A 13,842-nucleotide genomic window follows, 5' to 3' on the forward strand; every position below is an offset into this window, starting at 1 on the left:
ATCAAGTCATCAAACAACATCTCAACTATATCATCTCCAACAATCCTTATACCAGTTCATCAATAACATCAATAGTTATGTCAATATGCCAACACATTATCAATTATGCCAATATGCCAACAGAAACAATAGCTATAAACTATTAAATTGCATACAAAGAAAAATATATATTTAAAATTTGATGTATCATTTAGAAATCTGAAATGCTCAAATTACCTAAAACGAATAGGGGAAGAGAATCAATAGTTGACATAGTTGACTCCGTGCATCTTAAGCTCCTAAACGATTCATCTGATTTTGACAATTTTTTTTGGTTCTCTTTGTATGCGACTTAACTACTTAAAGATATTGTTTTGGCTTGTGGGCATCGATGATGCATTCTATGGATTCAATTATGTGTCAAAGGGTCAAAAGATGGTCATTTCAAAGTGTCGCTCGAAACATGACCTTTATGACCCCAATAGTAGTTCACTAGACAAAAACAAGATAATTTTGTTGTTTTTATGTCAATTACAAATTCATGACTTAACATGTATTGATGTAAAAATAATTATTTATTGATGAAAATTAAATTATGTAATAACTAATTTGTTAAAAAAAATTGAAAAATAAGATTGACAAAAACATGACTACCATTGATGTTATCTCCATAACCTTCCCATACCCTTCCCTAAACAATTTTTGCTTGGTGGCCAAGAAAACTAAATTCTCTTGGACCTAAATGTTATCTCCATAACCTTCCCATACCCTTCCCTAAACAATTTTTGCTTGGTGGCCAAGAAAACTAAATTCTCTTGGACCTAAATAATCTTATGTCATCGTGAAGAAGGCTTGCCCTCGATCGATAGGGACAGGCCACATCTTTGTCATACCTTTCTACATCTGTACATTTAATGAAGATTTTGATTTTATTGGTGTTAACGGGTTTTTGATGTGCTGTCGTTGGTGCCAAAGAAGCTTAACTGGAAAAACTAAAAAGGGTATTTAAACCCCAACAAACATGACACATTCAACAAAATAAAATACTTATTTGACCGTTTCTTCCGAAGTAAATTAACAGGATACCTCTGCCTTCGTTGGGGACTTCTCCGGAGTTTCAGCAAGAACGATGCTTGTTCTAAATTGGAAATTTCAATAGTATACTACGCAATCGCATCATCTAAAGATACCATGAAGATTTGCGATCAGAAAAAGTTTACAAGGACTTCAGTTGAAGGGGGAATATTCCGAGTAAATGTTGTAAATTGAGGATTTGGTGGAGTAGCAGCCTGCACAATTCATTAGTTGACATTGGGTTTCTATGAATCTTCCAAATTCCACTTTGGGATCATAAATTCATTCATAACTACTTTCAACACTCTTGGAGTCTTGAGTGTTGACGATACCTATGTTTGGGTGGCATGGCAAAAGCTTTGCTATGATAAACTGATCTGTGATCCCTTTCTTCGTGATTTCTCTGTGCTTGTCATGTTCGGCTTATTCAATGCCCAATAAAAAATAGTGGGGTTTGATTATTAGGGACCATCCCAAAGGACCAATTATCAAATATATGCCTGATAAGATTGCCAAGAGTACAATCCCAATAGTCTCCATTTAAGAAATTGCATATAGGAGGTTTGACCCTAGAATTGCATATGGTAAGACCTCAGAGATGACACCTAATAGCAGGAAGAAACTCCCTAGTTCTCAAGAGTAAATACCCAATAGTCTCTAACTCAGAGATTTCATTAATGGCAGGAGAAACAGTACAAGTCCAATAGTCTGTAGCTCAGAGATTACTGATAGATTATGTCAGTGACAAGATACAAACCCTCACACAGGTCTCTGTCTTCTACATCAAGAAGTTACGATGTTTTCTTAAGTTTTAGAGGGGAGGACGTAAGAAGAACATTTCTAGGTTACCTTCTAGCTGCCTTTAAAGATGCAGGGGTTGATGCATTCCTGGATAGCCATGACATTAAAAGGGGGGATATGATTAGTTCAACTATTCGTAAGGCAATCGACAACAGTGAGATTCTCATTCCTATTTTCTCCAAGAATTTTGCGGCGTCCCATTGGTGCCTGGACGAAGTAGCTCACATGTGCAAAGCAAATGGTATAATTATACCCTTATTCTATTATGTGAAGCCAACAGAGGTAAGAAATCCTTGGAGAGGTGCCTATGCCGAGGCTTTTGAGGGGAAGAAACAAAGATACACACCGGAAAGAATTAGCGAGTGGGCAATTGCTCTCCATGAAATTCCCTCTTCCTCTGGCTGGTGTATAGATGACACATCTGGGTATGAAAGCAAAATGTTTTTCAGTTCTAGGAGATTTCCGCAATTTCTAGATTTAATTGTGTACAAGATTTTTGCATCAACGGATCACACTCCATAATCCATCATCAAGATGAAGAGAGTCAAATAATGATGGATCACAGCGTGTGATCTGAAACGTTGATGCAAAAATCTTATACACAATTAAATCCAGAAACTGCACTCTTGTTTAAACTATATATTTTTTTAAATTGTTAGTGATTAGTGGGGATTTTCACAATTCATAATATCAAGATTCATAATATCAAGAAATAATGTTGTTTCTTAATTTAATTGTGCTAGATATTTTTAATCAACATTTTCAATTATGCCCATGATCCATCATCAAAAGAATCGAAATGAAAGAAATACTGAAAGAAATTATGTTCATGCTACTCTGAGGAATTGCAGGAAAGTTTAGCAATATTTTATCTGAGCTGGTGAGGTTGAATGCTAGGACGCATGAATTTGTGCTGATGAGGTCAACTACCAAGACAATTTCGTTTGCTTACCCTCAGCAGCAGATAAATTCTTATGCAGAGGATACCCATCATTTGTGTGAGCTAGCAATGGCCAAGGACCATAGATTAAACCTTAGGTTACAGGTCGAATCGTTGCACTCTTGAACCGTAAAATACCAAAGTTTCACCTCTTAACTTTCTCTGAGAGCAAATTGCTTGTTAGTTGTAAAATTAGAAAGAAACGAGTCAAGAATTAACTTTAAGATACTTTGATCATGCTACTCTGCGAGCCATAGATTGATTACAGTAAGAATACAAGTGTAGTTCAAAATATTAATGCTATTTATTTTAGCGAAGTATTATCATGGATGGTTCCTTCCGAGAGCGATTATGAAAATTATATATTGGTGTAATAGATAATATAAGAGGGAAGAATTTTTTTTCCATTGGTACTGTTTATGCCGTAAAATTTTCAACATAGTATACTACGATCTGCTGATGTTAAATGTTATAGAAAGATTGGCAGTAGTAGATTTGTCTGTCTATGTTGTAATAAGTGCTTTATTCCTTGTCATCACTATAAACATAAATCTTTCTCATACATGAGTAGCTCTATAATTCTTTGTCTAAAATCCCATGCGTATTAACAAGTATTATAATATCCGAATAATTTACACACTTTTCTTCCTTCTGCTCGTTGCTGAAAACTCTTTCTTCATTGTTCTTTAGTATTGTAAGAACGGATTTAGCAATAATAACGGTCAAACTTTGAGAGAATTTGTCGAGTTTCTCCTAAAGTGCATAGTTATATGATTTTGCATCAGAAATCGTAGAAATTCTCAGATGATTTTGCATTATAAAGTGCATAGTTAACTAGTACTAGTCTAAGAGATCTATTTGTTGTAAATATTACACAAAGCCGGACAATATCTTATCCAGCAAAATCGTTTGTCTTTCAGATCTGAGGCAGAAAAAGTCAAGCAAGTAGTCCAGGATGTTTTAGAGATATTAAAACAAAAGTCGACCTCAGTTGAGGAAACTCAGCCCCAGAGCCTAGAAGGAGAACACTCAGATACAACACCGAGAAATGAACCACTCAGAATTTCAAAGTCAATCTTCATCAATATGGCAGAACACGTGAGTAAAGTTATAAATATGCTCAATACAGATTCTGATGAGAATGTACTCACTGTTGCCATTTATGGAGATGGGGGTGTCGGAAAAACGTCACTCGCAAAGGCCATTCACAGTCACATTTATCTCAAATTTGATGCTACCTGCTTTGTATATGATGTGCGTCATAAAGCCCAAAATACAAATGGTGTAGCTAAGATGCAGCGCCAGTTATTAAAAGACCTTGTCAAGTTCAAGGATAAAGTTAATGATGAGGTTCATGGAAAGATGTTGATGAAAACCCATTTGAGGTCCATAAAGGCCCTTGTTATTCTGGAATATGTTGATGACTGGAAGCAGTTGGAGGCTCTACGAGGGGACTGGTTTGGACCAGGTAGCAGAGTGCTTGTAACAACACTTGATCCCAACATACTAAAGAATGAAAAGGGAAGTTTTGTTTATGAATTGCAGGGACTGGCTCAAGAACATGCTCTTCAATTGTTTAGCTGGCATGCTTTCATGAGAGATGAACCTGAAGATGATTATAAAGAATTGTCAAGCAAAGCTGTGGATATTTGCAATAGGCTGCCATTTTCACTTGAAGTTCTGGGTGCTCATTTGCGTAATAGAGATTTAAGTGATTGGAATCAAACCATTCAAACGCTAGAATGTTCAAGTTACAATGGCAAGTACGCCATTCCTAGACTTTGTTATGATGGCCTAAAATCTGAACAAAAAGAGATGTTTCTAGACATGGCTTGTTTATTCACAGGAAGAAGATGGGAAAGTGTTATTAGCTTTTGGGAAGCTAGTCATTTGCATCCCAATGTAGGCCTAACAGAAATGAAGCTGAAATCACTCATTAAATTAGACGACAATGATAGACTTGGAATGCATAGTGAGCTGAGAGATACGGGAAGAGCTATTGTAGCAGATGAATCAGCAGAACCAGGGAATCGTAGCAGATTGTTTAAGCCAGAAGAGGTTCAACTAGTTTTAACGGAAGAAAAGGTGAGGTTTTGAGTTCTATTTACTTTATTCTTCCCCACAATATTTTTCTAGTTCTTGAACTAAATATGGGAAGTGATGGGAGTCGGTTTCCTTATGAGTTGGACCAAACATTGTTGTAGACAGGATATTTGAGATGTTCTTGTAGTTTATCTTTTTATTTGGCCTTTCCACTGTATTTCATTGGCAGGTTGCATAGGATAGTAGCTGTTTCTATTTACCATAGCATAATTCAAAGTTAATATTGATGCTAATAAAATTGTATCGACTGTAATCTGATCAGGGAACAGAAAGGGTGAGATATCTTACATACCTTCAGCAAGATGTAAAACTCCAAACTCATAGTTTTCAAAGAATGTGTGAATTGCATTTGCTTTGGCTTAATGCAGCTCATTTAGAGGGAGACTACAGAAAAATGCCTCCAAATTTGAAGTGGCTAAGATGGGAAAACTGCCCTCTAAAATGCTTGCCATGTGAATGGAATATGAAGCATGTAGTAGTACTTGATTTGAGCTTCAGCAAAAGCATTAAGGCACTATGGTTAAAATCATCCAATGTAGAGGTGATTTCCAGATTTCCAAATTTTTAGGAAGTAAAAAGAGATTGAAGACACAAAATGATACGTTACTTTTTTTCCGTTGATTAACAAAATTACAAAAGCTTTAGTGATATAAAATAAATAAATAGACAGGAATGCCTGGTTGTTGAGTTCCTAATGATATGCCTTTTCTGTTTGCAGGGTCCGAAAAACCTCAAGGTACTTAAGTTGAATTACTGCACAAGTCTTCAGGTCCTCCCAGATTTAGCCAGCCACACGTCGCTTATGCAACTGGAGCTCTGTGGTTGTAAAGAGTTGAAGGAACTACCAGAGTCCATTGGATTTTTGACAGAGCTTAAATGCCTTGATCTGTCGAATTGCTGCAGCTTAAAGAATTTACCCGAATCCGTCAGATGGTTGTCCTGCTTGGAGAAGCTGTCTCTTCATGGTTGCCATAATCTAAGAAGCCTTCCTCAACCAATCGGAGAATGGAAGCGCTTGCGGCATCTGGATTTACATTGTTGTTCTCGTTTACAGACTCTACCTGATTCAATCTATGAACTTGAAAGTTTATCCGGGTTGGATATGACTGGTTGCAAAGAAATCAGCTTAGAAGAAGGGCTAGGGCACCTTGTTCGTATGGAAAGGTTGGTTCTAAGCAATTGTGCAGCAATATGGAGGTTGCCTATATCTACAGGTCAACTTAATTATTTACGACATCTAAACCTGAATCACTGCACTTTTTTGTCTCGACTGCCAAAGGCATTGGGAAATCTGATCTGTTTAGAGGAGTTGTTGCTCAATGAATGCTACAATCTACACAAGCTTCCAAAGAGCATCGGGAATCTGTCTTGCCTAAAGACTCTAGAAATGGAAGAAACCTACAGTCTATATGTTCTTCCAGATAGCTTTTCAGAATTGACTTCCTTGAAGAATCTAAAAGTAGGTGGTTGCCCTTTACCAGAACTTATTGGAGAGTTGTCATCACTAGAAAATATGCATCTGAAGTCATATAGAGAGTCCTTTTTGCCACCAACTTTTGGCAGTCTTTTGCGCCTAACCAAACTCTTCCTGCATCACTGTACACAGTTCGTGGAACTTCCACGTCTTCCAAAGGAGCTCATTGAAGTGTGTATTCAAGACTGTTTCGGACTAGAGAAAATCTTTAACATGTCACATATGAAGAGGCTGAAGCTGCTGAGGATACACAACTGTAGAGAACTTGTTGAATTGCCCGACCTTGGGTTCTTGCAGTCACTGCAAGAGCTCTCAATCTCGGAATGTAAGAATTTAAAGCCAATTCATGGAATTCAAGGGCTGAAATCCTTGAGAAGAGTGCATGTTCCAGGTTGCAGATTGACCAGCTCAGGAAGCTCAATATTGAAACCTCGCCTTTTAATCAAGGTATCTCTCATTTTTCTTTTAGCTTAAGGCTTATCAATTACTACCAACCACAAATAGTGTAATTACATAGATTGGTTGCTAGTTTCAGAATATTATAGGGAGAAAAAGGATCAAGGACACTAAATCTAGTTAGCAGGCCCGGAAATCTTTTCATCGACAATGACAGGCCTAGAAGTATGGGATAAAAAAGGACCTAGTACATATGGTTATAGCGATAGCGTCCTTAGTTTGAACTAGTGAGCCCACCAGCTTTATGGGATAAGCGGGCTGAATACAATTTGGGAGCTCTCACATGTCCAACAAGAGGTATCCAGGAATCCAACTTGGATATCGAACATGGAAAGTAGGAGCCATCTGCACAACCCATTTTTGTGTTTTCGTTAAGGACCCGTATCGATAAACACAAAGTGATGAGTTGCATTAGGATTGAATTCATCTAAGATAGATTATTTACATTTTCAAAATTTGAGAGTACCTTGTATACTAATTACCTTAATATTTTATTGTAATTACAGGAAACACGTTGTTTAGAGTTGCTTAGTTTTTCAGCAAATGGGGTTCCAAAGTGTTTAGAAAAGAAGATGGAAATTAACGGTGATGATGTACTGTATGCTACATTGGACAGTGACGAGCAATGTTCAGGGATTGCAATGTCCATTATGGTGAGGTTCAGGAGAGGTATTAATTCAGTGGGTGTAGAACTAAGCACTTTAAGAGATGACAAGGAGATTTTCAATACCAGGCTTGTTAACCATTCAAAAAATGTAGAAGGAGATCAGATTTTTGTGCACATTTTGCATAAAAATCACCCCATGGTTATGATCTTGCAGAGTGGAGATGTGGTCCGGGCAAAGGCAGACAGAGATGAAGAAAGAATGATAAGAAGTGGTGGAATGCAATTCCTCTCTAAAGGAGAAGATGGGAGAAGAGAAGATTTATTGCTGGAGAACTTGGGAAGGGATTTGGCAATGTTAATGGAAACTTACCGTGACAATCTAGCCTTTGAAGATGAGGAATAAAACTGGAGCTGCGAAATCTTCTCAGGTTACTGTTAACAGGATGGTCCCCTTTCTCTAAGTGGCCTCAAAAAATATGATGGTATCCGAAAATGTTTTGAACCATAAACATGGGTAAGTTATCTAGATCCTATATTACATATATGTGATGTTACAAGTCCTCTGTAGGCAATTGCAATTAATTCAATTCAAATAGTCCACGCTGCCCATTCGAATGGATTTCAGATGTATATTTCATACAAATGGAAGAAAACCTGTTTGCAACAACTATGGAAACGGCGTATAAAAAGCGTAAGTTCTTAGATCCTACATGTCTGGTATATCAACAAAAGTAATCTTAATTCTATTATATACTGTAATGATTGTCAATTATTTCCGGTACTTTTAAGGATGAACCTTATCTGGCTCATTTTTCTGATTATGAACATGGGTTTATATGATCCATTTGATGAGCAAGAAATAATGATGCGTAATTGATCTGATTATTCTAGTTCCTCAGCAATGTTGTAGCTATTTGATATAAAATGCACAATGCAAGTAGTTTATCGTCACATGCCCCACAGCAATAGCGGGCATGGGGGAAAGTACTATAAAAAGAAGGATGAAATATATCAACCTGACCGAGGGACGCCTGAAACCATTTATGAGACTAGCTCCCTTCAACATTGAATAAGGAATCAGCTCATTCATTCATTCATTCACGGAATCAACTTATCTTTTCCTTTTAATCTTGTGCCTATCAAATGCTAGAACCACTTGAAGTGTAATTACATAGAGTTGTTGCTAGTTTCAGAATATTATAGGGAGAAAAAGATCAAGGACACTAGATTCTAATGTTAGCACGTCTGAAAATCTTTTCATCGATGATAACCCTCTAAATTATAGGGAAAAAGGACCTAAGACGCATGGTTATAAATATAAAGATAGTTTATTTAGATGTGAAATTGGGAAATGGATGATATCTAAAGAAGAAAAACATCATTAAAATCATTAGTTAGTTTCATTGAACAAGCAGCACGAATACAACCTGAGATGTCTCGTGTCGAACATGTGATATTAATCCAACATGACATATCTAAAAATCCAACTTGGATATCGAATATGGAAAGCAGGAGCTAAGTTGTAGACCCCATTGTTGTCTCTGGTTGAAGGTCCATATCCATAAGTATAAAGTCACGATCTCTTTTCTGATTGACATTCTCCTATTATTTACATCTTCGAAATTTGAGAGTTCTTTGTATACTAATCTCCATAATCTTGTATTCGAATTACAGGAAACCTGTTGTCTTGAGTTACTCAGCTTTTCAGTAAATGGGGTTCCAGAGTGCTTAGAAAAGAAGATAGAAACCAATGGTGATGATTTACTATATGCTACATTGGAAAGTACCAAGCAATGTTCGCGGATTATATTCTGCTTTATAGTGAGCTTCGAGAGTGGGATCATTAGTTCAGTGGGTGTAGAACTAAGCACTCTGAGAGATGGCGAGGGGATTTTCAATACCAGGCTTGTTAACGACTCAAAAACTGTAGGAGGACATGTTGCATATAAATCACCCCATGGTTTAGAATGGTGTAGAGTGGACATGTTATAAATCACCCCATGGTTTTGATGGTGCAGATGATGAAGAAAGAATGAAAAGAAGATGGGAAAAGAGAAGATTTGATACTGGAGAGGTTGGGAAGGGGTTTGCCAATGTTAATGGAAGCTTACTGTGAAGATGAGGAATAAAACTGGAGCTGCAAAATCTTGTCAGGTTAATCTTCTGGTCAATATGGCTGATTCTTAATAGGATGGTCCCCTTTTTTAAAGTAGCCTCAAAAAATAGGATGGTATCAGTAAAAGTTTTGAACCATAAAAAAGGGTGAGTTATCTAGATCCTATATTACATATATGTGATGTTATAAGTCTTATATGGGCAACTACAATTAAGTCAATTCAAACAGTTCACAGTGCCCATTCAAATGGACTTCATATGTATATATTTCATACAAATGGAAGCCAAACTTTTTGCAATGACTATGTAAACTGCATATAAACAGCGAAAAAAGTCCTCATATCCTACATGCCTGGGATATCAACAACAGTATTCTTATTCCATTCAATATACTGTAATGATTGTCAATTAGTCCCAGTTTATTAAGGATCAACCTTATCTGGTTATTTTTTCTAATCATGAACATGGTTTGGTGATATATGTTTGATGCGTTATAAATAATGATCTGTAATTGATGATTATTCTAGTGCCTCAGCAATATTGTAGCTGAAGTTTATTCAACTCTCATATTCTATTTGATATAAAATGCACATTGCAAGCAGTTGATACCATTGGTTTGCGACTAGTCAATACCATAACTAGACTCGAATATGATTTGTTTTCATACCCAGCACCTCTAGTCACTTAAGTAGGTATATAGATATAGATTATTTAGGTTAAAATACACTCGTTAAAATTATTGTAAGAACATTCAAATGTAAATTTTAAATAATTTTATTTTATATATCATGTCCAAGTATGAGATGCAAGAGCATTCTATTGTCTATTCAATATTAGGGATGTGCATTTGATCATATTTATTAATGAATTGATGTCACAACCCTCCTTTATCACTTTTTGATTTGATACAATTCTATTATATTTTTGGTTGAGCTATTGAAAATAATTGAATGAATATTATAAAAGAATAAATAATGGATCCACATACGCACTTGGAGAATATAATTCAGAAGACATTAATTATTTTTATTTTTATTTTTCCCATCCCCAATTATGGCACATGTTTCTGGAGGAATTAGAAGCTTCTAGAGGAATCTTCAATACCTTGCACGTAACTCCCCCACTAGGATATTAATCAATTTTGCATGGATCCAATATTGGAAAAGAATCTCATTCTTAATTAATTTCTCTAGATAGTGGAATTAAGGGATTCTTCCTATATATTGTATGCAAGTTTTCAAAAGAGGGAGTTGATTATGTTTTGAAGAAAATCTCCCAAATTTCCTTGTTGTTAGTAGTAGGATCTTCCTTGGTAGTCACATTTCGTTGTAGGATTGTTAAGTTGTTCTTGAAGATTTCTTTCAAGTTGCAAGGAAGGATCTAAGAAGGATAGCTAGAAGATTGGAGAGGATTCAACATCGAGCTTCGATAAGCCAGGTTCTCTTCTTTTCTCATCTCTCATTTACATATGAGAAATTTGTATTATCAAAGAAAATATAGCTTCTAGATCTTCCTTTATAAAAAAATAAATTTAGATTGTAAATCTTTCTTTATTTAAGGATAAATATTGATAAAAGTACTTTTCATATTATGCATGTAAAAGATAGCTTTATTATTTATTTAATTTTTTTTAGAAAAAAAAATATATTAGATCTTGCTTTTGCTTTTCTAAAAAAAAAGATTTTCTAGATTTGTGCAAAAAACATATTTCCCTTATTTAATTACTTTTCTGAGAATAAACTCTTCTTTGTGTGATTAAATGATAATCACTTGTGTATGAATCTTGTTCCTTATTATTCTTCTCTTAAATTCATTACTCTCGCTCCTGGAATGGGAATTTGAATGTAAATCATATTTCTTACATTAAATCTTACTTCCTTGTGAAAAATCTCACCTCTATGTGAATACAAGTTCGATCATCTGCATATGAAGTTATTTAAATATTTTTCCTGTGAGTAAAAACCCATTTCTCTCTCTCTGAATGTAGATTTGATCATAAATCTTAATTCCTTAATTAATTCATTCTCCTCTAAGAGCAGTTTTGTTTCTCCGTGAAACAGAAAACGTCTAGAAATAAAGTATAAACTTCACTGTATTCATTATTCTCTGTGGAAATAAAGTATAAATCTCTCTGTGTGAATATTAGTTCCTGAAAATCTCTCAAAGAAAGCTTTGTTATCTCAGCAGAAGGGCAAAATTGATGTGATCACTATGAAATCAATTTAAGCATCTACCTATCTCTAGGATAATTTAGTTATCTATACATTGCTGAAACAAATTAATTTCTCTATGTTATTTCTGTGATTAAATTCTTATTCTCATTTTTACATTAACATTTCTCTTATACACATATCTTTTTATATATTTCTCTCCTATGCTATTAAACAAACTGGAATGAAAAACTATATATATATATATATATATATATATATATATATATATATATATATATATATATATATATATATATATATATATATATATATATATATATAACCATTAAAATTTATACAAAACAAAATATATACGAAATAGTATGAAGCAATTAAACTTCGTCCTGTGAATGGAATAATGGGCCGACACAGGGGCAGAGTTGTTACCACCGCAGGGGAGTGGTACCCTCCACTAACCCATGGTCACTATTATGGTAGTGGCCGTAGGGTAGTGGAGGGGACCACGGCGGTCCCCTCATCATTGTGGGCTTGTACCCACAGGTCCGTAGTGGTGATGGGACCCGTGGGCCCCACTCCCACTTAACTATTAAATCCACAACATAAATTTAATTATTGGCAAATGAATTTGTTAATTTCTTTTTTTATTATTGTTTACTTAGTTTAAATAAAATCAAACTTAGGTAAATTCAAAATTAAACTATCTTTAGTAAATTTAAAATTAATTTATCTTTAGTAAATTTTATAATTGTAAATTAAATTATATCACATCTTATAATTAGATCTTTCAATCTATTTAAGATTCATTAGTTGGCATTTTGGATTTATCAAAAATAATTAATTCATGATTGAACCAAATTGTCAAATGTCTAAACTAATTGCTATTTTTGGAACCTATGACTCTATAATTAATTATTCCCGTGGGAGGAATAAACCATTGCTTAATCTTGCATATAAGTTACACTATTCTTGCATCATGCAAATTACTTATACATTAATTGCATTTATTGACATCTTCATCATCTCCATTCAAGTTACACGTTTTTTATCAATATGCGAGTTTCGTAATTGTCATTATTGTGTAAGTTAGATTTCAAGTTTGAAATATTAAATAGTTTAGTTGTAGGAAGATGGTATTTTTATCAAGTGGTACATGAATGCCATCGAGGTAGTTATTTCAATTAATTACAATTTGGAATGTCTAATTATGTACGTTCAATTCATAATTGTTTTCAAGCATGATCTTTTTCATAGCTTCTTAGTTAGAAAACTAAATAAAGGAAGTCGGAAAACCAAAACCTAGCAGCGTTTGGTATATACAGTGCCTCTAGGTCACGCTTACGGGTAATGTCGTCGTGTTGAACTACTGCACTTAATGCCTAATAAAGTTGCATCAACGACGTCTTTGACATTGTCCCTATAAATCGTCGAGGAGTAATAAGGGACACTTGGAAGTTAAAATCCAAGGGGCGGGTAATCCCCCTTGGATCGATAATCTAATAAGATAATCCTTAAATGATTTTTACATCCGTTGAGTTAAACCATAGTAAACCCCCTTTAGGGTTGATTAAGTGAAATGTTTTTATGAAATTGATTTAATCTTGAAGAGTTGTTGATGATTGACAATTGGGTCAAGGGTGACGCTTATGATAAGTGTATATGGTGAAAATGGATAACAATAATAACAATATTGAAAGGCTAAATGAATTCAACCACAAAACCCTAGCCTAACAATCAACAAAGATCCACCATAACATATGAAGATTACCTAAGACAATGCAAATCATATGAAATCACAAAGATTATACCATCACATGTCCAATAGGGTTTTGATCTCCATTCTTCCTATCTCCATTGATCTTGCTTGATATATTTGCTCTCAGATTTTATATGCACAAGAGCTCAACAAAGAACGGAATGTGGTTGCAAGTAGGATCGTAGTGTAGTCAAGTCCTCCAAATTGTCGATTAGGTCATTAGAATGCTTGATTAGGGTTTGATAGTGAAGAAGACATCTCCTTAAATAGAAGACACAATATGAAATGGAGGGATAAGATTGAGAGGTGTAAAAGGAGGTCGGCTAGGATTAGAGGGCAGGTATAAGAAATAGTAAAATAATGAAA

At 35.0% G+C, this 13,842-nt stretch overlaps 1 protein-coding gene across 1 annotated transcript; it reads left to right on the forward strand.

The window, feature by feature from the left end:
- Window positions 1-1,115: 1,115 nt before the first annotated feature.
- On the forward strand, window positions 1,116-8,441 carry LOC131032055 (disease resistance protein RUN1). The gene is made up of 5 exons (XM_057962965.2): window positions 1,116-2,279; window positions 3,715-4,879; window positions 5,160-5,438; window positions 5,616-6,818; window positions 7,334-8,441. The coding sequence occupies exons 1-5, from the start codon at window positions 1,789-1,791 to the stop codon at window positions 7,835-7,837; spliced, it is 3,642 nt and encodes a 1,213-aa protein (XP_057818948.1). The 5' UTR covers window positions 1,116-1,788; the 3' UTR covers window positions 7,838-8,441.
- Window positions 8,442-13,842: the final 5,401 nt, after the last annotated feature.

Source organism: Cryptomeria japonica, chromosome 4 (assembly GCF_030272615.1).
Source record: "Cryptomeria japonica chromosome 4, Sugi_1.0, whole genome shotgun sequence".
Taxonomy (NCBI): Eukaryota; Viridiplantae; Streptophyta; class Pinopsida; order Cupressales; family Cupressaceae; genus Cryptomeria; species Cryptomeria japonica.

Bases quoted from the DNA above. Each gene is read 5' to 3' on its own strand.
- LOC131032055 (XM_057962965.2), top strand. From the start codon at position 1,789: ATGTCAGTGACAAGATACAAACCCTCACACAGGTCTCTGTCTTCTACA. The intron at 4,880-5,159 runs GTGAGGTTTTGA...TAATCTGATCAG, and splicing joins TAGTTTTAACGGAAGAAAAG to GGAACAGAAAGGGTGAGATA. The intron at 6,819-7,333 runs GTATCTCTCATT...TTGTAATTACAG, and splicing joins AACCTCGCCTTTTAATCAAG to GAAACACGTTGTTTAGAGTT.